Genomic DNA, 23,254 nt, shown 5'->3' with positions numbered 1-23,254 from the left:
AACAGATTACATAGAAAAGCAATATATATGAAACAGAAAACAAAAGTAAGAACAATAATACACAAAAACATAAAATTAGAGAAAACTGAATTTTAACATTAAACAAATGACAATTAATACTTAAAACGAAAAACTAGATTGTTACTGCTAAACAATGTCAAAGTCCTCTCGCCTCTTCAAATACTTCCTCACATCCTCTTTGGTGAGATGGCAAATATCAATATCCTCATAACTAGTGTCATTGTTAGATAAAAACTGAAACAAAGAATCTGTACGGTTCCTGGGTCTTTCACTCTATATCACTCACGTACAATAAGATAATAATGCTAATTAATTAAATGCTATGCTTACAATGCTGAAGTGAGTGATTGCGTCTGGCTATGGCCTCGGCGCGTAACTACGAACTTTTAAAACTAAGAAAGTCAGAGTATGCAACGGGCGCAGGGTCGTACGCCACAAATATACAATCTTGTTTAAGCACGTTCAAACGTATACGAGTAAAAATGTTTCCAACTGTTATTTAACCCTAAATTTCAAATTTGAAGAAAAATAATAAGGTATTACCAGTGTAAAGGGCGCTAGCTATGATATTGTAAACGAATGTTAAAATGTCTGTAACCAATACTTGGAAGGCCGGCAACGCACTCGCGAGCCTTCTGGCATTGAGGTTGTCCATAGGCGGCGTAACATCAGGTGAGCATCCTGACCGTTTGCCCCCTAAAAAAAAATCAATGTCTATAAGAATTTACGTATATATATACGTGTTTATACGTGTTGTATACGTATTTTTCAGATACTGCCAGCAATGCCACGGCAACCGCCACAACAGCCGTCGTGGTGGAGATCACGTGCTTCACACGCGGTTACCTCCTGCTTGGCAGATGGACAGTGATATGCAGACTAATCTTGTCGAAGCTATCATAAGGTAAGTTACAGGTATGTAGCACAAAGAGTATGATAGAGATCGAAAATGGTAATTGTGTCTCAGATATATTCTCGGTATGAAATTGTTTATCAGAAGTGCATCACGTTGGCTGAGTCCTATATCATAAATTAGAATCTCTAATGTTTGCATATTTTTGGATTACTTTTCCCATAAAGTATTTACTCGATGAAAAGACAGTGTTAATATAGTAATAATCAAGTGGCGCTACAATCCTCTATGGGCCTTGACCTCAGACTGCATTAGGGATCATTTTTATTTTATAGACAAGTGGTCACGGTGAATTCTGTTAAACGTGTATCGTCAACTTTTGGATTCGAGACGTGACGGTTTCCTTTACCGTTCAAGCTGTTAGATGCAAACATAGACAGAAAGTAGATTGGTGCATAGCCGGAGATCGAACCTACGACCTCAGGAATGAGAGTCGCACACTGAAGACATTAGTAATAATGGCTTACCTAAAACCTACTTCGATTTGTAAATTGTAATTGTTAATGTTTACATTTATGCATATTTTCACATTCTTTAGAAGTAAGAAATTTCTATAAAACCTCTAATATCACTTACAGTTTACTCAAAGAAGCAAAACCAATCAATATGGAGGATCCTGATAGTTCAGCGGAATTAAATAAATCTCCGCTGAGTGTCCAATTGCCTGATCCCATCTCAGTTGAAGATCGCCAACTGCTTGGAAGGTAGTATCAATTATTTTACATAAGTTAGAGGTAGTTGATCTAGTGATTAATGATGACTTAATTTACTTAACTGATATTACGTAAACTGTATAACTTCAAACTTGTACAAAGGAATCGCCCGTGTGCATGTGTCACAACCTCTTTTATAATCACCTCCCTACTCCGACTCGACCATCCCACTTCGGGGAGATATTCGAGTCAATTCGTAAACAACCTAACTAGTCAAATGAATAACTATTGCACATGCGCACTTGTAGCAATATTCTTAAGAATATGTTTCATAAAAATGTTTAGAATTAAAAGAATATTAAAAGCTAACACATAGCTTTCCATCAAACGCCAATGACTGTTTTACGAACAAAAGCGTGTAGAAACCTCTCGCGACGTGAATCACATACTATGAGATTAAGATTCATACATTGGTAACAAGAGGCGGCCTTACCCATTGCGAGGCTACGGGCGGTAGTCTTGACGAAGCCCTTTGTCCTTCGTGAAAAGTATGTGATGCGAAAGTAGATCTGGTTGTTTGGTATAGGTATTTGTCACGTTTGATACTTAATTTAAACAAATAAATGAAATTCGAGTTTAATTTTTTTTTACATTTTTGTTTACAAAACTAATAAATACGAAATGATTTGATGATGACATTTTAAAATTGGTGTTTGCGTCTTTTCCTGAGGCTAAAATCTATAATTAAAGCACAATAACCTATTGAATGAGCTACATCATTATCAATTAAAACAATAGCAAGGGCTGAAAGCCGATCTTGTGTCATCGAATTCATCAAATATGTTTTAACAATTTTAAGCCTCGAAAACCTTCTTTCAGCAGACGCAACTATAACAGACTGTGGTAGAAATAATTCTCAGGACTATAATAAAATAACTTTAGTAAATCTATAAAGTTGCCGCTTATCTCACTCGAATCTGCGAACGATTAAACTTCTCTCTATGGCCACTGAATGCCAAATTGTGAGATGCTAAAAAAATTACATTGCAAGCAATCGTCCGAAAATATAGATATCGACTAAAAAATGACGGGTTTTTGCAGAAATGACTCACGTTGTCCTCTATTTTTTGATTTTTATCTTGTTACGCCAAATAAGTATAACTTCTAACGCGTGTACATAAGTACATACACATATTTTTAATTGTTAAAGAGTCTTCCTAAAACAGATATGGAGTATGGCTAATGGTAGGCCTTTGCACGCCCAACCCGGACACACCTGACGAAGTATTGGGGAGATTACTTTCTGTGCTTTTTCACTGGTTTCATGTAACATCCTTTTCATATTCGGGTCAGTATTATTTTATTCATAGTAATACGTTTTAAATTAAAATATATGCAACTTACTTATAAGTATTGTATTTATGATTTTTCAATTTGCAATTCAATAACCTTATCTAGACCCATTTATTTTACTAGTATTTTAGTCCATGAATTTTCTCTTGACTGAGTTATATAAAAGTTTGTCGCCGAATTGGTAAAATAGTAATTTGTAGAACTCGATTTCGATATAGTACTGGAAAGATTAGGTAAATAATGTAATAAATTCGTAATTATTTGCGTCTGTGAACCAAAGACAATATTATGTATGTAGTTATATTGTATTTATTTCCAGGCGAGATAGCTCACACAGTAGAAAAGCTGAAATGGGAGTATGTATGCGCGTGGGTCCGTGCGATAGGTGAATGCAGACGAAGAGTATTGGTATCGTGTTTGCTGCCACATCCACCTCACCATATACGACATGCTGGGCATTGGGACACGTTGGCGTCAAGAGCTCATCATTTACGGGACGGGCTTAATCGGTAGGACTAAAAAAAAATCAAGATTTGTAAGTCATAACAAAGATGTCCTTATATATACGCTTGCACAGAGTAAAAATATGTATGTAAACTAGAAGTACTAATTATGCTCTGTTGAAGTTCAAGCGCTATGAGTTCTGTCGAAAGATAGGAAATATATAAGAGGTGCTACGATAAAATATATTGAAATTAATTAATCATTATGGCAATTAAAATAAAATAATCTAACAACACGATATTTTTGGTTCTTTTGCGACTGAGGCGAAAACTAGCTGCTGTGGTCTCTGGCAGAATGACCAGTGCTGTGGAACAACTCTGCTCCTCAGCATAATTCTGAGCCAGGGCCAATTACAATCACAGCACACACGCATTACACAATTAAACCTTGTTCTTTAAAAAAATTGTTATCTCTCTATATTATTTTTTTTGTAATTATTTATATTTTTTGGTTATTGTTATTTTATGTGTTTTTGTTAGCAATAAGTGTTATGTCTATGTCTATATTTATTAAGTTAAAATTTGAAACATCTAAAATAAAGATAACAACAATTCAACAAATATACAAAAAAAAAAATAATGATTAATTTCACGCGAATGCGATATAATGTTATCTTATATATTTATTTTATACAGCTCATATTGGCTAGTTATGCGAGGTACATACACGGAAATTCAGGAATTATGCTATTAAAACGTAAAAAATGTCGGAAATAAAACTATTTTGTAAAAAAAATATTTTAAAAATTTCAGATTATATTGCTTGGTACCATACGGTATCATTACTCAATCGATCTGGGACCAGATTATGCCCGCTTGGATGGAGGCTATTTGCACTGATGTGCCCGAAAAGGTTATTAATTAAAACACATTAAAAAATCTTAGTGCAAACCCAGAAAAAAAATTTTAGTGTAGTTCAAGCCTTCAAATTCAACTTCAATATTAAATTTTGATACTGCATAATTCTAAATTTGCGACGTTATTAAAATATAGTTCACTAATCAGTGAATAAGTTAAAGTTATGTTAAAAAAATCAAATATGTATCGTATATATTTTTATAAATACTAACAAGTATCCGTAAAAAATCAGATCCTACAAAAAGCTCTCAAAATTTCTCGTACTCATAAAAACATCTCAACACTATACTGATAAAAAAATATTTCTCAGGAATTACTAGAACTGAAAGTACCAGTCGCAAAGATATTGGAAACTGACGGCAGTGCGGTGAGCGGAGACGAAATCAACTTATACAATTTTGCAAAGATCAAAGTCACAGACAAACCACGACCGGATACTGTATTGACGGTCCTTGAATGGTTTCAGGTATATTGATATTTTTTTTAATCTATATTTATCTGTATTATACTTTTGTCAGAGCAGTGTTGGCCTAGTGGCTTCTGCATGCGACTCATCCCTGAGGTCGCGGTTTAGGCTGTGCACCAATGGATTTTCTTTCTAGGTGCGCATTTAACATTAGCTCAAACGGTGATGGAAAACATAGTGAGGAAACCGGCTTGTCTTACACTTGTCAGGCACAGAAGGCCGATCACCTACTTGCCTATTCGATTAACAAATGATCATGAAATAGATACAGAATCTGAGGCCCAGACCTAAAATGTTTGTAGCGCCGTTGTATTGTTTTTTTTTTATACTTTTGGCATACCTGTGGGTTGAGACAAAATCACTTCGACTGGCTTGACACACTAACGCCAAAGGATTTTGTATGAAAATGGTCACGTGACATGTCTCTGAATTATCTAAAAATCGCGAACATTAACTAACTACTACTAACAATAATCTAGTTCTAATTTCTTTTGATTTTGGTCGTTTTCGACATTGAAATTCGTTTATTATTATTTTTATGTATAATTTGGGTTTTCTTTCAGACAATATCGTTACTAGAAGTGAGGATACCGCTTTCAAACCTTTTCGAGTTGTTCAGCCACTGCGTTATTAATCTACCGGAGAAAGTTTTTAAACCTGAACCAGGTAATTTTTATCTATCTATTTATATCTAATGTAGTAAAATATACTATATATTGTTAATCTGTATATGTAAAAATAAATCGCAAAATATTGCTAAGGGCAAGCTCGAAGACGGCTGGACCAAATTGAGATATTTTTATTTAATTTATTACTTGAACTCGGTTTTTTATATTTTTTTTTAAATTCGCGGGGACCGCTCCTTGTAAATTAATAAGGATACGCCGGGACGCTTTCTTTTCATATTTTGGAAATAAATATAGCCTCTTGCCCAAGTATAATGTAACATTCTAATGGTGATAGAATTTCTGAAATATTATTTTTCTCGATCTACTCCCCTGAAATTGTGTTTAGGGATTTTTTTCAATCTTTAATATTTTTATTAAAGCGATAGATAAATTTAATTTAATTGAAAAGTTGATTTATTTCTATATACGTATTCCGTTAAGCGCAAAGTAACTATCATTTCCAGAGATTCCACTAATATAATATTACTTCATTATTAACTATATTTAATTGATTATCTTTTAAGAACTCCAAGTTAATGTTACGACTCAGATTTCAGACCTAAGTTCAGTAGTTAAGTTTATTCGTTTAAAATTTATAACATTGCGTCTTAAAAAATGTGTGCCTGTACTAGTGAACACACGTAAGTAGTGAAACTTCTTTATGATCTTATTTCTTATTTTTCGAAAAATGATCTACTTATGCAACTTTACAGAAATTGGTTAAATAAAGTAAAATAAGATTAAGTTTAACAAAATGCTTTTATTATCATAGACATGAATACAAATATTTCATTTTACCTAATTACGGCTAAGATTATTACAGAATTTCATTAATTGTAATAGAATGATTACTATCATTGTTATCGTTATTATATATTTTTATTTTTAATGGCTTCGAATCAACCGTGGTAGGGACAAGAAAAAGATGGCGCATGACGGAACTTTTTTTACGCTGATAAAGAAGTTTCATTTCAGCCTTGCCCCGCGTGGTACTAAATATTTTAAATGGTTAAGATTATGTATCTATAGTCTCAATATTCCCAAAAGTATTTTAGACATTATCACCTATTACTATGTAATATATTTACAGAAAGTATGAAGCCAAAAGCTGGCGAAACGAACGACTCGCCGCCGGACGATAATGATGACGATCAAATGAAACCTCAGAATTTGACTTGCTGTATTCTTATGTTGGACATTTTGCTTAAACAGGTATATTTTTTCCTAATACCGTCTTAGCCTGTTTTCGTTTTTCATTTACTTATTTTGAAGGAAAGAAGGTTTTTTTATGTAATAGGAGACACATTGCCAAGGCTCGCAGGGGCATTGCCGGCTTTTTAAGAATTAGTATGCCATTTTCTCGAAGGACCCTAAGTCGTATTGGTTCGGCAATACTTATATGGTTCCATATAGTGGTGGTGCACGAAAAAAATGTCTTAAGAAACGTTAAGTTGTGGAACGGACGTCGAGTTGATACGGATCGTATTTTGTATTCTGCCTTGACGTCCGATAATGAAACTCAGCTACAGGTTCGAACAACTGTTACTCCAACCTCGACCAGTCTAAATGACGTCATCAGTGATTTGTAAACCCGGATTTTAGGTGTCACTACATTATTACTAGCAATTAATTTTGTTCTAATGTTGACTGAACGAAATCGCTTCTTAGCGATGAAGCCGCCCGTTGCCTTTATGTCTGTTTTTTAAATAACGATTTCTTTAAAAAAGTATTATATAGCAGTTGGTTTCTAGTTGGTTGTCTCGGCTAAATATCCTTCATAAAGACAAGATTATACTGTAATTTGCCTTTTTCAAAGCTTGTATTGAACCGACACGACTGAGTAATTGGCGTTCAAATATTTATTTCACCGAAAATATTTACAATTGTCATAAATAATGACATTACAAACTACCGTATGACTATTTAATATTTATTTAAAGACTGACCATGTCATAAATTTATTTGACGCGATCATCACTTTACGTTCTCTTAATAGACGTTTGCTCGTAAAGTACAGAGTCCAACAAATGTAATCTGTCCTGTCACAGCGTAAAAACAATATGCCAGAAATGGATAATTATTTTTTATGATTGTTCAAGGTATACTTATAAATATAGCGGATTAAATACATTGAAACTTACATGAATATTTACATATAATATCTGTGGCCATAGGTCAGAATATGATAAATTAAATTAAATTATTAAGAAACCTTCAAGGCACTATTAAAATATAAAACACTCGATAAGTCATACTGAGCAAAATGTCTAATCTATGACCATTTTGTGTTTCGTAGTTGGAGCTTCAACAGCACCGTATAAACATTCAAAATGTAAGCAGTGAGGCGACCAAACTTCTGCGACTCATGCTTAAGTCCAATCAGATCAACACTATTGAGCATTGTAAGTTTTATTTATATATTAAAAACACGATGCTCACGTCTTTCTCTCCTCTTCCTACTACTCTTTTTTCATATTCTAGTATAAAATATGTGTGCGTGTACTAGTGTACACACGTAAGAAGTGAAACTTCTTTATTACCTTATTTTTCGAAAAATGATCTACTATATGCAAATTTGCAGAAATTGGTTAAATAAAGTTAAATTAGATAAAGTTTAACAAGAGGCTTTTATTATCATAGTCATGAATATAAATAATACAATTATTTCATTTTACCTTATTACTACTAATATTATAACAGAATTTCATTAATTGTAATACATTTATTAGTATCATTGTTATCGTTATTATACATTTTTGTTTTTAATAGCTTCGAATCTATTCGAATTAACCGTGGTAGAGACAAGAAAAAGATGGCGCGTAACGGAATAATGTGACGCGTAACGGCAATATGTGACGCGTAACCGAAAAATGTGAGGGCAAATTTTTTACAACGCCGATAAAAAAGTTTCACTTCAAAAAACCAGTCATCTTAGCGTCATATTTCTATATCTATATTGTGATAATTTTTCTGAAAGACAAGCCTACCCATTGTCTAAGATATTAATAAGCCTTTTGTGCTAACAACGTGGATTTTTAGATCAAAGCCATTCCGGTTTCCTCACGATATTTTCGTTCGCCGTACGTAGGTCACTTAGAAAAAGTCCCGTGGTGTACAGCCGTGAATCTAACTCACAATACTGCAATCACATATAACTATTTTATATATTTCGACGATGGAAAGATTAAATTTCAATAAAACCTATTTAAGTCTTGTTCAACAACGTCGCCGCATGAAATAAAAGCGCCCGAAACGAGTTATGTAAATAATATTCTCGCGTTTTAATCTGTTATAGAAGTTAAAATTTAAATATTTTTTTGTAAATTTTACTAAGGCGAGTATCACATTTTTTTTTAATATACTAAAACAGCATTATTTTTATTTTTATATGTAGCGGTTTGTGGTCTGGGTGTATCGTGCGGGTACTGCAGTGCGGCGGCGCTTTGCCATCAACTTGCCGTTCGCCTTGTCCGAGCCCTGCTACCTCGGTATGAACATGCGGCTCCTGGGCTGGAGGTATTCTATATTTTACTATAGGTTTTATGCTTTAAAAGTTTGCACTCCAGGTATAAAGGTATGCACTCCAGACCATGAGCACTTACATCAACTGAGGGTCCAATGGGTACGTTGTGTCGACCTTTTAGGTAAGAGTGTGCTGACAAGTAAAAAGAGGTTATATTTTATATATTCATTAATTTTTTTTAAAGATATTGCCAATTGTAAGCGTTGTATATAATCTAAAACATATATAAATTCAAATCGGAATATTTATAACTAATTATTTATTTAGAAAAAATATGAAATACCTCAGGTCTATTAAAACAATACGCGCCTAATAATCAGTTTTTTATTTTTATTTTAACGAGTTTTGCTATTCGCTAAATCAACCAGCAATATTTAGGAGAAAAAAAATAAAACAGCTAGTTATATTCCACTTTCAGCCCATGGCGGAAGAGTCGTGGTCTGAAAAGCGGTCTACGGATGAAGACGCCCGGCGCCCCGCACCTCCTACCCAGCAGCATCCCGCGGAGAGATCGTCTCTTGGCGGAGTACTATCCCATATGCCCCATGTATGTATTGCAATAGATCATTGTGTAAGGCGGGCGAAAGACAGCCTGCCCCCGAAGGATGTATAATATATGGGAGTGGTATGAAACTATGAACGTGGTTCACTGTTATGTCTTGGGCAAAGAAACTACTTTATAGCAAATAGTTGTAGTCTTGAAGGACGAGTTAAAAAAACTATGACTAACATTTTCTATCCCAAAAGATGACATTTTTATTTTTTTGCATACAGTATCTAATAAATCGCGATACTTATACGTCGTGAAATGAATCATAAAGCAAAAAAAACCTTAACTTGTCTAAAACATTCGATAAGTGTTCCACGTTTGTAAATAAAGAAAAATGTTCTTTCCTGTAAGATAACGTGCATGATTTGAAATTTAATTACTCTATTTCTTATACAACATGAAGTAACCCAGCATGAATTACCTAGCTATACACGGAAATGTTTTCTTCGTTTAGGTGAACTGACTGTATATATTTGTTCGTAGATTATAACGCCTAAATATAAAGCAAAGATGTTAATACTAAACAAACAACCTAAGTTCTATTTCTGGAATGACAGTCTATTTGATTTAAATTTTGCTATAAATGTAGTTCATATAGCCCTATACATACAGCATACCCCATACAAAGAAAGCTGGCTAATACACATGTTTTTGATTGGTCAGTATTGCTACGAATCGTAGATTTTTCTATTGAACGTTTTCTGTTTTTTTTCTATAGAAAATTTAATGCTCGTAGCTAATAAAATGTTGTCGTAAATGTAAGGGGGTATGTTGAATTGATCTAGAAACTTCCTTGAACTTTACTTGCATATGTGTAGTACGGCTAAATGTAATAGATGTATAGTTTGTTCATTTCATGCAACTGTCGTTAATAAGCGACGTCGGTTCGGATGCCTCTCTCACTAAATCGTCTGGCGATACACAAGTATGTCTTTCCCCTTCATCTTCTCTTCTCTTTAGCTTCTGTTCTCGTGTTATGCTAGTATTTATACACGATGTCAGTTGGTGCTTAGCTGATGCATGTCATTGCTTTTGATGGCGCTTTTTTTAGTGCTGTACACAACAAATGAATGAAATCGAATGCTTTGCAATGGCTTTATAATGTATACGTAAATTCGTTTAGTAGGTCTACGTATGCGTACGTATACGTATAAAGTATAAAAATGTACGATTATGTTTTAGAACGAGGCCTTGAATTGATTAAACGCGGATAATTTGGACATATTTCGAATATTTTTGGCTTATGTTTTACGGCGACATATGTCAACAGTGAGACAAACCATGTCTCAAAAATAGTCAATATTAGACTAGGTTTAGTTTAGTGAGTAGAACGTGCACTTCTCAATTAGGAAGTCATGCATTCGTATTTTACACCGCTCGGTACGGTAAAGGAAAACATCGTGAGGAAACCGGTATGAATTGGACCGAATTGTCATGTGTCGCCATATTTCAGGCAAAGAAGGCTGATCATCTAATACCTATTAGAAAAAAACAATTGATCACGAAACAGATACAGAAATCTGAGGCCTAATCCTATTAGGTTGTAGCGCCACTAGTTTTAATTTTTGAGAATTCATAAGACTAAGTTGCTTATGCTTTAAGATAATGACGGCGACCGTGGAGACGATAACCGAACAGTTGGATATGGCCGTCTCGCTCCCTCCTACGGAACAGCCTCCCGTGGCTATAGCTCACTCTGTCACACTTACTGATACAGATGTCGCCACTGCTACAGCGAATGTGAGTAGTAAAATTTTACCTAGTTTAGTTTGAAATTTAAGGTGAGATTAAATAGGTTAGAAGTACAGATGCTTCGATGGCGATTTAGGAAGATTTTCCTCTTAAAAGTTGTTTGCAGCTTTAAACTAGAACTATTCCAACATTAGTTTGTTAGAATCTAGGAGACGCGTATTGTACATATGTCGATACTTTTCAACTGGATTGAGTAAGTAATCAATAGATGGCACTGCACTGCTATGGTAAACCGACAAACGTGTCATATAAGCTACAATTCAATATCATGATTACCACGTGTTATGGAGGCTAAAGTATAAATTAAATTTATTTTGTAGTGAACGAAATAACGTGAAATTCAATTATTTCTACTTTTTTAATTTTTGGTGTTAGCATAGCCAACCACGTGTTACTTAGACCGAAGTGTAAATCAAATTCAAATTATAGTGACGATAATACAGTGAAATTATTCTTTTGTGTCACGGTATTAAGGCTAACTTAAACCACATTAAGGAGAAACTAAGTTCGCGGGGGCAGGTAGTGAATAATAAAATTTAAATGAATATTTCATACATCGATTTTAGTATTGTTTTTTGTTAACATAGGTTTTACACATTAAGCTATGTATAGCTTCAATCCGGTAAAAAAGTGTTTTCTTTAAACATCGATTTATTAACACATAAAGAACATGTCAGTATAAAACGCAATATTAGACCTAAAGCTAAGTAAAAATCATAAACCTTACTAAGGCTATATAAATATATATATATATATATATATATATATATATATAATCATACAATTCATAGAATCAGTATTGTCTTCAATGTTAGTAATAAAGCTGTTTAACACATTAAAACAAGCGAATAAGCCGTAGATTTACTTTTTGACCCGAAATACATCCATTATTAAATGCTAAACCTGTACATAGGTATCCACACCAAACCTTCTAGGCGAGCACGAAGCGGAGTCCGTTGATGACGATATCACAAATTTCTGGCCGACCTCAGCTGGCCGGTTCCACTTCTGCATTGACGAATTGCCACAAGAGCTGCAATACATACACCAGTTATTACAGGTACACTCAAAATGTCGAAAATCAGTATCTCAGTGCAGTCAAAGGGCAGCTGATATTTTTTTAGATACTATGTTATAGATTTGGATTTACGGTCATTTCTGAATAGTTGTTTTCTGGTATTTACTGTCTTTAATAGCGATTGTGTGTATGTATGTGGGATTCGAAATACACCGGAATCTCTGCTATTCCGGGACTGGGTGAGCAATACCCACTAAAGCCACCTCGGGTAGTTTCTACAAGGCCGCGTTAGAGAGGCTTCAGGTCTTGCAGGCTGGGCCTTCTACCGGGGCGGTCGTTTTAGTCTAGTGAATTATTTAAGAGATATAACATAATTTCGTATTTAACAATAATTGCATAATTTCTGTCATAAATATAAGTCGACATACCTACTGTAGCGGCGAAGACAAAGAAAAGTAGGCCGAGGGGCAAGTGGAATGCGGAGGAAAAATATGGAAACACTACTCACCTATAGTCCTCCGTCTCTTCACCTGTTGTATGATTAATGTCCCATCACCTACAAGGGAGTGAATTAAAATTAATGATAAACCAGGACTTCTCATCTAAATTAAGATGCAGGACTCTATTTAATATTGCTTCGATTACTTATTGATTCGCTGTTAATCGATGGAAATATTTGCATGTTATGGAGCGTTCAAGTATTACGTCACGCAATTTTTGGAGATTATTGACCCCCCTCCCATGAAACGCATCGTAACATTTCCTGTATCCAATAATAAAAAGTTTCGTGGCCAACCCCAGTGACTCTTTATACCTAAAACTTACCATCATGTCGTGTGAAGTACTGGAAAGTCGAAAATAATATTATCAATAGCGCGTAGTTCAATTCTCGCCCCGCATCGTAACATTTTACAAGGGAGCCCCCCCCCCATGACCCCCCTCCCTTATACATAATACGTTTTAGTTACCTACTAAACTACGGTCAGCCGCTAAATCTTCTGGTAATAATTGATTGTGTCTAATTTATTTTTAAATATTGTCAAATGTTCAATTGGTTTTTTTTTTGAATTTGGCTCAGTTCGATACTAAACCAAAAATGCTTATTTTAGGAGCTTAAGAACACAACTCGACCAGATGTGCTGTATTACCTCCTGCAATGTCTGCAAGTGCTGGTGTTGAATACTGACGCATTGGCTGAACATAAAGGCTTTCTTATTTGGTGCCAAGAAAATCTTCTTATTGACAAGTAAGTGTACATTAATACATGACCTATAGTAATGTTATTGTTAGATTGTTTTTTTTCCATTTTTTTTTATATTTATAATTATGTCTTTATTATGTCGATATTTTCCTTAAAAATTGATAACATTATCTATCTCATTTCATACATAAAATTATTTGGTTTGTCATTAGCGTCGTGAAATTAAAAGAACTTTATACAAACAAAAATATTCTTTATAAATTATTTGCACTACTTTTGACATCGATTCTTAATGTTCTAAGTATATTTATTTATATGTATATATATACCAGACTACTTTTTTCCCGAAAAGGTAGGCTGGCATCACAGATCTCCACTTGCTACGGTTCTCTCTCGCTTCATTCACTTGATGACATTTATCACGAATGATCGGTTATGGGTACTTTTCCCTTGTCTTGTTCCCTTCTCTAGTAGGTCCTGGATTTGGTCCAAGTATGTACGACAAGGCATACCCAACCCGACTTCACCATCCACGGCTTCCTTGTATATCCTACTTGATAACCGCTTCTCATTCATCCGTTCACCACGCATCCACTTTCGCATCCTTGTCATTACGTCCTCTTTTAACCCCTACTGCTCGCGTATCTCACTATTACTTAACATACTACGCAATGTTACACCACACGTTCTTAACGCTCTCATTTCCACGATTTTCGTTCTTTTTTTGCCACACCATATATTCACTCCCGTTAGTTACGTCCGCATGGCCAGTCGAGCCTTGTTTGAGATTACACATGAAGGAATGCAACGATCCATATACTCTACTCGCAGCATTCACTCGTCATGATGAGATACACTTTCCATCCGAAATAAACCTACAGCCTATGTATACGAACTTATCCACTTGTGCACTTCTTCTCAATATATCAAAATATCACGAATGCGGACTGTATTGAGACCTCTTTCAAATATTATATATTTTGTTTTTCCTATGTTCACTTTCAACATCTAAAAATTACATAAATTTAAGATGATTATTGTCAATCCTAACTTATTAACTTATGTCTTATAGCCTTTGGAGCGTATGTGACGCGGCGCAGTCCCATATATGCTCGGTCGCTGTACCGGTGTTGCTACATTGTGTCACGTTGCCTGGAGGGGCTGATGTATTATGTGCGCTCGTGAGGGACAGCTTCCATCACCATGATGAGCAGAAACGGTTTATAGCTGTCGAGAGAGTCACTATGCTTATACGGTAAGCTCATACGCCCGTGTTCGAACCCCAATCAAACTTAAATTTAGCGTAAAATTATTTTGTAAGTTTGACATATTTTAACATATAAACACGCGTACATGATGTTATTAAAAGAAAGTCGTACAAAACAAATCTGGACTTTGTCAGTCTCGCGTTAAAATATATTTATTTGCGCGCAGTCCTCATAACAGATTAGGAAGTATAACTATTCATACGTAATAAAAAGTAGTAATGTGTGGGTTTACACACGTGTATCACGTGAATTTTAGTAGTAACTATAGTTTCTAAGGATATGAATTATTGTAAGGTATGTCGACGACTATATGGTGGACAGAAAAATTTATCACCGTACACACATATATTAGTTTTTTTTAAGTTATTATTTTTCAACTTTCAAAACTCTGAAATTATCTTCAACGCATGAATTTTTGTACAGCTTTATGGATGGATCACCTATAAAGTCTAGTCTTCCATTGCAAACGGCTTTAGCCACAGCCTTCTGCTATTTGATATCTAGTATGGACGACATCAACGTATACGTGGCGCAGCGTGCAACTCTCTACATCGGTACTATACACGATAATGCTATTGAGGTAAGCTATTTAAGAGTTTTAACTCAACGCAAATCTTAGTTCTTTCGAAATTAGGAAATCATTTTACTCAATCTATGAGAATTGAGGCATGCAGCATGCTAAACATTAAAAAGGTACAGAACATAAAACACATGAAGATAAGATCAGAGTAGTATAGTAATATAGTATTAGTATAACAATATTGTCAATGCAGTTATTATATTAGTTAGCGGATAAAGTTCTTATAAAGAAATAAAAACGATTTCTTCAAATGGTTTTAACGTACTTGAATCTACAAAAGTCGTTCCTATTTCTTTCCAGCTGTTACTCTATTGTCTAGAAGCCCAATTCGATCTGGTGATAGTGGATCGGCCGATGATCCTCCAGTCCATATACCAACTACACAACACACTTAGCGACAGACGAATTCTCACCTGGGAGTTCTTCTTGAATCGATTTGAGGCATTGTTTTTAGAAGCGCAGATCAATACAAATAAAACTGTTGATTTTTCGAATTTAAGGGGTATGTATTTATTTACTTATACTGAACTAAAATAGTAATTATTCAATAGTAAGTTATATACGTAAAAAAATTAATAAGAGAATTGAAGTAGGAAGTAGTGAAGAGGCTTAAATAGCAGTATTAAGAGTGAAGATCAAACAGTAATGGGAGCCGCATTTTACATAATGGCTGAAATGGCGGTGGACATAGCGATCGGAAATGTATATTTTGACTAAAACTATAACGACACCAAAAAAATTTGTAATTTTTTTTTCTAATTGTTTTTGTATTATAGAGTTTGAGCTTTATTTTCTAATTTAATTTTAAAAATGATTATAAAACGTCCCTATTGTATCGTTATGGTACTTCTTGTAATTCTTAGAGTTCGTGAGCAGCTCAACAAGTTCAGAATGGTTTTTATACAAAGTCCGTCGTGCGCACGAAGCCCTAAGCGCAGCGGCTCGTTCTCCTGCAGCGCATACGCACGCACCGACTGCGCACGCGCGCTCGCTGTCTGCATCCTTTGGGGCTAAGTGGCCTTATAAACGGACTATTAGTGCACCGGCCGCTGTTCCTCCGCAACCTGCTGGTAATATTATTTTGTAAAATTTAATAAACGTAAAATGGTATGGCTATATATACATAATAAAGTGGTAGAAATGATTACTGCCGGTACCAGTGACGTTAACTTTTTGGAAACAACTCCCAGTGGAAATACCTCTTGTATTTCCATACCGATACAACTTAGGAGCTTCATGAAAAGAGCATATAGTGAAAGGTTGGCAACACACCGGCTGGACCCCGGCGTAATAGTATAATTAAGTATTATTAAAAAATAATAATAACACAATATTGCCAACCTTATGTTGGTCTTGATTATTTACACTAATTGGAAACAGATATGTGTCGAGTTAGCTAATGCCAATCATAGATGGCACAATTTCCAAATTAATAAAATTATCGTATAATATAACAGATGAATGGTTAAGCTTAAGAATTGATACATAATTTAGAGGTTATGTAACAAAAACGATTCTTATATCCCATTTTTAATCTGAAATAGATATGTACTACTGATTGATACTGATAAAGAGATGAGTACTGACTGATTCTAAAATTCACGCCGTGGAGCTTGTTGCCATTTCATGCCATGGTTTACAGTGTAATGGCCATTAACTTACTCCACATTACCTTAAAGATTTTATGACTCAATTAATTAAAAAACACAAATAGTTATAATTCTACTTTTAAAAGTCTTTCCGTATTTCAGAACGCGAGAAGATTTACTCGCGTCAATACTCAGCGCCGCTACTGAAGCGCAAGACATCGCGGTTTGGTTTGGGTCAGTTGCTACCGACGCCCCAACAGGCTTCATCTCAAAAGACTAGCAGTGCTCATGGTATGATCTCTTTGGAATTTGTAATGTGTGTATGTGTGAAAAATATATGTTTTTGTTATATATTTTAAGCATACATGTTGTTGTAGGTCGTACGTAATAATAAATGAGTAAATGGAAAATGTATTTCCAAATAAATACAACTGGGTTTAAAACATTATTACAAATAAATATTTCTTGTTTGTACTAAACTAAGATATTAAAAAATATTAATTCTTTAATAAAGCAATTTTTTGCATAAATAAAGCAAGTTATTCGATTAAAAACCTTCTTCGGGGATTTCAAGTCGGTTAAATAAAGCGATATCAGTTTTCAACTTCAAATATTATTTTCATGATGTATATTTTTGATATGTTATTTGTATCTCTTTTAAAACGTGTTTATAATGTTTCAAAATGATAAATAAGCGAACGTACAATTCACACGATAAAATGAAAACATTTTTGTTACATATGGGTTTACTTAAATATACATCTCCTGGACAGGCGTGTCCAATAGTCAACATTTCACTTTACGTCACGTAGTGTTGTGACCAAACGATCTGTTTAAAAAAATACACTTATAAATGCATGGTTCAAAGGAAAATATCTTACAATAAACCTAACATTATAAACAAATTGGTTTATTTATAGAAATTCATTCTGTGTCGGGTCGTTCGACAGATGAGTCAGCCTCCGTGATGCCCAAAACCGTCGATCTGGAAGAGGCCGATAAGGAAACCACAAATCTACTGGTTTTTCTACTGATGCAGTTTTTATCACGGTAGGTTTCATGTTAAATATCGGAATAATAGTCAATTTAATAAAGTGAATTAAATGTGTCATTTTAATGAGTCAAAATCTCATTATTACCTATCAAAGGGTCGTCCATTAATGACGTGATGTTTTCTTAGAATTTTTCAAAACCAACCCAATAAAAATCACATGTATTTGTTTTCAGTTCCACGTACAATGAATCTATATCTATCTATAATGATAAAAATGTCTAGATAGCAATGTTGCAGTTTATTTTCAACTGGCATAAAAATAATATTAAAGGAATGGTGTATGTATATTGCACTAGTACATGAACATATTTAATGTACATTGTCCACGGACCACGGATTACCAAGACTTTCAACACTAACTTACTATACCCCTGTGTGATGTTCCGTGATTTTGACGTCACGTGATCAATGGAGCCAGACAGATTGGACCACCGCTATTTTCTATTGACACTCACTCATAGATATTCTAAAACAAATGCTTTAAAATCAACTACTCTGTAGCTGGATGGGAAACGTTTGTCTGGCTCGTGTCCGTTACGAAAGTTTTACGTGCTCGTTTCACGTGCTCGTTTCACGTGCTCGTACAATATTTTTAAAACACATAAAAAGGAGACTCGTTTTAGGCGAAATTTTATTTAAAAATTCTTTTAAATTCCAGGTCAGATCAAGCCCATCCGACAGATGAGAAAACAAACAATAACAAGACGCAGGATTTGGTTCTCAAACACTTGTTCCTACTGCTCGGGTACAACTGCATTGAGAAGTACTTTACTATATCACCACAAACCTTGAGGTACAATCGGTTTATTCTTCAATTATATTTTTTTTGAGATATTTTCAACTTCATATAAAGACTTATCCTTGACCTGTTGGTATCTCATATTGTTGTAGTTGCATAATATATGACTATGATAGCCTATTAAGGTCCATATTCTAATTCGTATATTGAGTTACGATCTTGTAACGAGTGCCATCAAATATCTCAAATTTTATACAGAAAAATGGTTTCCACGCGTCCAAACTTAATAAATGTATGTTCACAATCTTGCGGAATCTAAATCATACAAGAATATACTAACTTCCAAGTTTCATCAACATCGACTTAGTACTTCCCGGGACATGTATAATACAGCTACTTAAATAGATGATATAGTAAATGTGTCGTTTTCAGTTAAAAGTTAGTACAACGTTCATTTATTAAATTACTTTTTAATATTACGCTTTTAAACACATAGGCAAAGCCGTTCTTGGGGCGCACTTGCGTTGTCCGCTTTTTAGTGTAACTTGATTGACAAAAAATTTGATTCGATCATTTAGGTTCACAGAGATTTATAATCCCATCGCAATGGCATTGTTAAACCTGTTATAAAAGTTATTTTGGAGGTCTTAATTCGTTTTCGTTGTACAATTGTATTATTATATTCGTCGCCTACTTTTAAAATTAATTTAACTGTCTGTAAAATTTCAGGATGTCGTCTATATTTAACGCGTTCATGGCAAATCTACCACAAGTATTGGATCAGAACTATATGATGGGTGCGAGCATTGCTGAACCCACTCTACTTTTGCTGCAGGTATTTGTAAAATAAAAGATTTTACAGACATTTAATTCTAAACGTTTTTCATAGTCAATTAGTTTGTGATTTTTTTTAGTTTTAAACAGTAACGATATTTCAAAAGTTATATTTATTTATTTATAGCCTTATATCAGAAATACAAAATATATACATTATAACTATTGTTTTTCATAATCTACGATAACCGATTCTGTGTCCCTACGGGCAAAGGCCTCCCCCATTGTCCTCCAGTTTTCTTTATTGTACAATAATTTCGTCCAGGTCTTTCCAGCCATTTCCATGATTTCACCGGCCCACCTTTTAAATTGCCTACCTCTTTTTCTTTTATGGCCTCTTGGTTGTCATATTGTTACAATTTAGCTCCATTTATCTGCTCCTCTTATTGTATGTCCAGCCCATTTCTATTTTAGTTGTTTTATTTTATATGTAACGTCAGCAAACAATGAGATAAAACAGTCATAAATTCTTGTTACTTACTTATTTTGTCAATTCTTCTTTTCTTTATAATGCTTCTTTCCATGGCTTTCTGGGTTACGGTTAATCTTTCACATTGTGCTTTAGTAAGTGCCCATGTTTGGCAGCCGTATGTGAGAATTGTATAATTTTTTTCCTCTCAATGTGCATGCTTGTTTTTTACTATTTTTCATGACTTCTTTTAGGGACCAATATCTCTTCCATGCATTTCCAATTCTTCCGTCTATTTCCTTTGTAGTTGAATCATGGTTGGATATTAGTTGACCTAGATATAGATATTCTGATACATAATCTATGGTGTTCTCATCTATTTTTATTACTTTGTCCTTCCTACCATTGGCCATGGCTTTTTTGGATGTTCATTAAGAGTCCAACTTCTTTGCTATCTGTTCTAAGTTCTAAGAGCATTTTTTGTAATTCTTCTGCCGTATTGGCAAAGACCATTATGTCCATAGTGGTCAAAAGTTACATAGATCCTTGAAAATACTTTAATTGAGATTCATTGTTATCTCAGCGAAGTCAGAAAAATTTATTATTTATGCACGCTATTCTTAATGGGCGGATAGATGGCCTCTATTTTCTGTCATTAATTTCTTTAAGAATCCCTCTCCCGTATGTGACAAGAGATTTACAATTATTCCATGTGCCTCATACGATCACGAATTATCTGCTTATTTCGCCAATGTTTCGAGTTAACCTAACAATATAATTTATGAAGATATTGATAAATATTGAGATATTTAGACATTTTCCACCTTACCAAAGAGTGTGTGAGAAATATTTTAGGAAGCGGAAATACTTTGATTTTAAATAGTAGTACAATTATATATATATTATAAAAAAGCAGTTGTAATAATTTATTTTTTAATATGAATGTTTAATTTCAGTTTCCTTTTTTCATCTATTATGTAATTTACTGACTTATGTTTTCTGTTTCGTAGATTTTGTTTATCAATGTAATCTGTTTTGGCTTTGTATCTTGGTAAGTGTTTTCTTTTATAATATCATATATGAGTACTTATAAGTAAATAAATTGTTATTCCCAATCACTAAATGGATGATTAATATCGGAGGTGACTTCGCGGAAAAGACGTCGTTTTTCAATATAGTTTTAAATATAATACCATAACATTACCTGGATATATAACGTTATTTATTTAACAATTATAAAATAAATGGGCCACTGCAACCTTTCTGGTCTCGGCCTCAGATATCTACATCTGTTTCGTGATCGTTTCTAATACATCAATCAGCCGTCTGTGCCTTACACACGCCGTCGACATTTCAAATTCAATTAAAAGACATTTTGGGTCTAAGGCATGCTTTCCTCGTTATGTTTTCCTTAATCGTATGACAGAAACTACATTGGTGAACAGCAGGGGCTCGAAGCTACGGCCTCAGGGATGAAAGTCGCACGTTGAAGGCAACACTGCTTAAAACAAAACTTTACGAAACAAAATCCTCTTGAGTTGGAACTAAATCTCAATATTTCGCAGTATTAGACGAGTCATAAAAGTAAAATATATGTGATCTCTATCTGTAAGCTTATTATTATGAATTCCAGTACTGCTGTCGACCTTCAATAAACAGTGCAAATCTTGGAGGCATCGGATTGGAAGCAACTGGTCCGGCTGTCACTCACTCTTTGGAAGCGTTGCAGCCTCATGTCAGGAGACACTGGTTGATGGCGCTCTTGGTTGTATTGTATAAGGTGTGTTAATATAAATTGATTTTAAATTTGTGTATATGTGTGTTGATCACTGCTCAAAATAACTTTATTCATATAGGTAAACAAGTACACATGAACGTCAGAAAAGAAAAAGAAGATCTGGCAAGAGACTTTCCGCCACACTTTCTAATCGCTAAGTTTTAAGTCATACACATTGTTCCCACAGTATTATTAGCGCTCGCCATTCTTATATGCTTAAACTAGGTTAAACTTATATTATATAATTATTATATTATATGATTTTGTAAAAAAATATTTTGCGATTTAAAAGAGTGACGAAAAGTTTCTTACTAGTTCTAGTTGCAAATTAGAATAATTAAAAAAAAAAATTGCTGACGTTCGTAAATGTCAATTGTGTTACGTAATAAAAAATCAATTAATGAGATTGGAGAATTGAGTCAATGAAATTAGCTATACATGTGTGAACATTCCGCCAACAAGCGAAATTTAAAGCAACAAAAATAATATACAAACTAAGTAAAGAAGATTATTGCGAGAATTTAAATAAGAACGTTAATAGATCAATGGTTAACTTATTATCCTAAATTAGATGCCGTCTTTATAAATTCCAAAATTGTTGGCTCACGATGTATATAGATAAAAGCAATAGAACTCCGTATAATGTCTATATTCAAATGTTATTCAACCAAAGAATGTTACAAATATTTAGCTAAATAATAATAATTTATTTGCTCCAACATTATTATACTATTATCCTTACATATGAAATTGGCGTTTTGTCGTACTAGCCACTTTGACCTCAAATACCTCCTCATTGGTTAGGAATTTCAATTTCAAATTTGTACAGCTATTTACTCATGTATTTGTACTTCGATGACCGTCATTTATTTATTTTTTTCTTCTGTTTTTTTTCTGTTTGCGTCACTCATTTTACAAAATGGAAAACTTAAACTATCGCATTATTTACGAGTACGAGTTCCGCCGTGGCACTAGTGCTGCGGAAACGACTCAAAGGGTGAATGATGTGTATGGCGGTCATGTTGCAAAGGAAAACACAGTTCGTTTTTGGTTCCAACGTTTTCGTTCTCGAAATTTCGACCTGCAGAACAAGCCCTGTTGACGGCCTGAGACCCAAGTTTTTAATGAAGTATTGAAGGCTATTGTGGAAGCGGATCCATCGCAAACCACGTCCGAGTTAGCTGCAGGCTGCGGTGTTAGTGATAAAACTGTTTTAATTCACTTGAAGCAAATTGGGAAGATTAAAAAGCTTGAAAGGTGGATACCTTACGAATTGACTGAAGCAAACCGGCAAACGCGCGTCGACTGCTGCGTTACATTACTGAACTGGCACAATAATGAAGGTATTTTAAATCGAATCATTACCTGTGATGAAAAATGGATTCTTTACGATAATCGGAAGCGCTCAGCGCAATGTTTGGATCCTGGCCAGCCAGCGAAATCCTGCCCCAAGCCAAAATTAACCCCAAAAAAGTTACTTGTAAGCGTTTGGTTGATTAGAGCCGGTATTGTTCATTGCAGTTTT

The 23,254-nt window shown here is 34.3% G+C and overlaps 1 protein-coding gene across 4 annotated transcripts in view; it reads left to right on the top strand.

Annotated features, from left to right (window-relative positions):
• The window catches only part of LOC123706720 (protein unc-79 homolog), a 55,920-nt gene that overhangs the window by 8,042 nt on the left and 24,624 nt on the right, over positions 1 to 23,254 (top strand). For 2 of the 4 annotated variants that reach the window (XM_045656099.1, XM_045656090.1), the window contains exons 10-33: positions 794 to 925; positions 1,513 to 1,638; positions 2,814 to 2,935; positions 3,260 to 3,449; positions 4,197 to 4,296; positions 4,612 to 4,767; positions 5,331 to 5,433; positions 6,526 to 6,647; positions 7,732 to 7,837; positions 8,830 to 8,951; positions 9,377 to 9,505; positions 10,353 to 10,433; positions 11,111 to 11,248; positions 12,174 to 12,320; positions 13,388 to 13,524; positions 14,552 to 14,734; positions 15,171 to 15,327; positions 15,628 to 15,829; positions 16,191 to 16,397; positions 17,079 to 17,207; positions 17,837 to 17,966; positions 18,629 to 18,763; positions 19,439 to 19,544; positions 21,586 to 21,732. In XM_045656099.1, coding sequence (XP_045512055.1) covers positions 794 to 925; positions 1,513 to 1,638; positions 2,814 to 2,935; positions 3,260 to 3,449; positions 4,197 to 4,296; positions 4,612 to 4,767; positions 5,331 to 5,433; positions 6,526 to 6,647; positions 7,732 to 7,837; positions 8,830 to 8,951; positions 9,377 to 9,505; positions 10,353 to 10,433; positions 11,111 to 11,248; positions 12,174 to 12,320; positions 13,388 to 13,524; positions 14,552 to 14,734; positions 15,171 to 15,327; positions 15,628 to 15,829; positions 16,191 to 16,397; positions 17,079 to 17,207; positions 17,837 to 17,966; positions 18,629 to 18,763; positions 19,439 to 19,544; positions 21,586 to 21,732 — 3,307 coding nt within the window. The remainder of the gene's footprint in view (positions 1 to 793; positions 926 to 1,512; positions 1,639 to 2,813; positions 2,936 to 3,259; positions 3,450 to 4,196; positions 4,297 to 4,611; positions 4,768 to 5,330; positions 5,434 to 6,525; positions 6,648 to 7,731; positions 7,838 to 8,829; positions 8,952 to 9,376; positions 9,506 to 10,352; positions 10,434 to 11,110; positions 11,249 to 12,173; positions 12,321 to 13,387; positions 13,525 to 14,551; positions 14,735 to 15,170; positions 15,328 to 15,627; positions 15,830 to 16,190; positions 16,398 to 17,078; positions 17,208 to 17,836; positions 17,967 to 18,628; positions 18,764 to 19,438; positions 19,545 to 21,585; positions 21,733 to 23,254) is intronic. The other 2 variants (XM_045656108.1, XM_045656116.1) reach the window with 2 other exon arrangements.

This window comes from Pieris brassicae, chromosome 1 (genome assembly GCF_905147105.1).
Source record: "Pieris brassicae chromosome 1, ilPieBrab1.1, whole genome shotgun sequence".
Lineage (NCBI taxonomy): Eukaryota > Metazoa > Arthropoda > Insecta > Lepidoptera > Pieridae > Pieris > Pieris brassicae.
The sequence above is the reverse complement of the archived record's forward strand: the minus strand, read 5'-3'. Positions and strand labels throughout refer to the sequence as shown.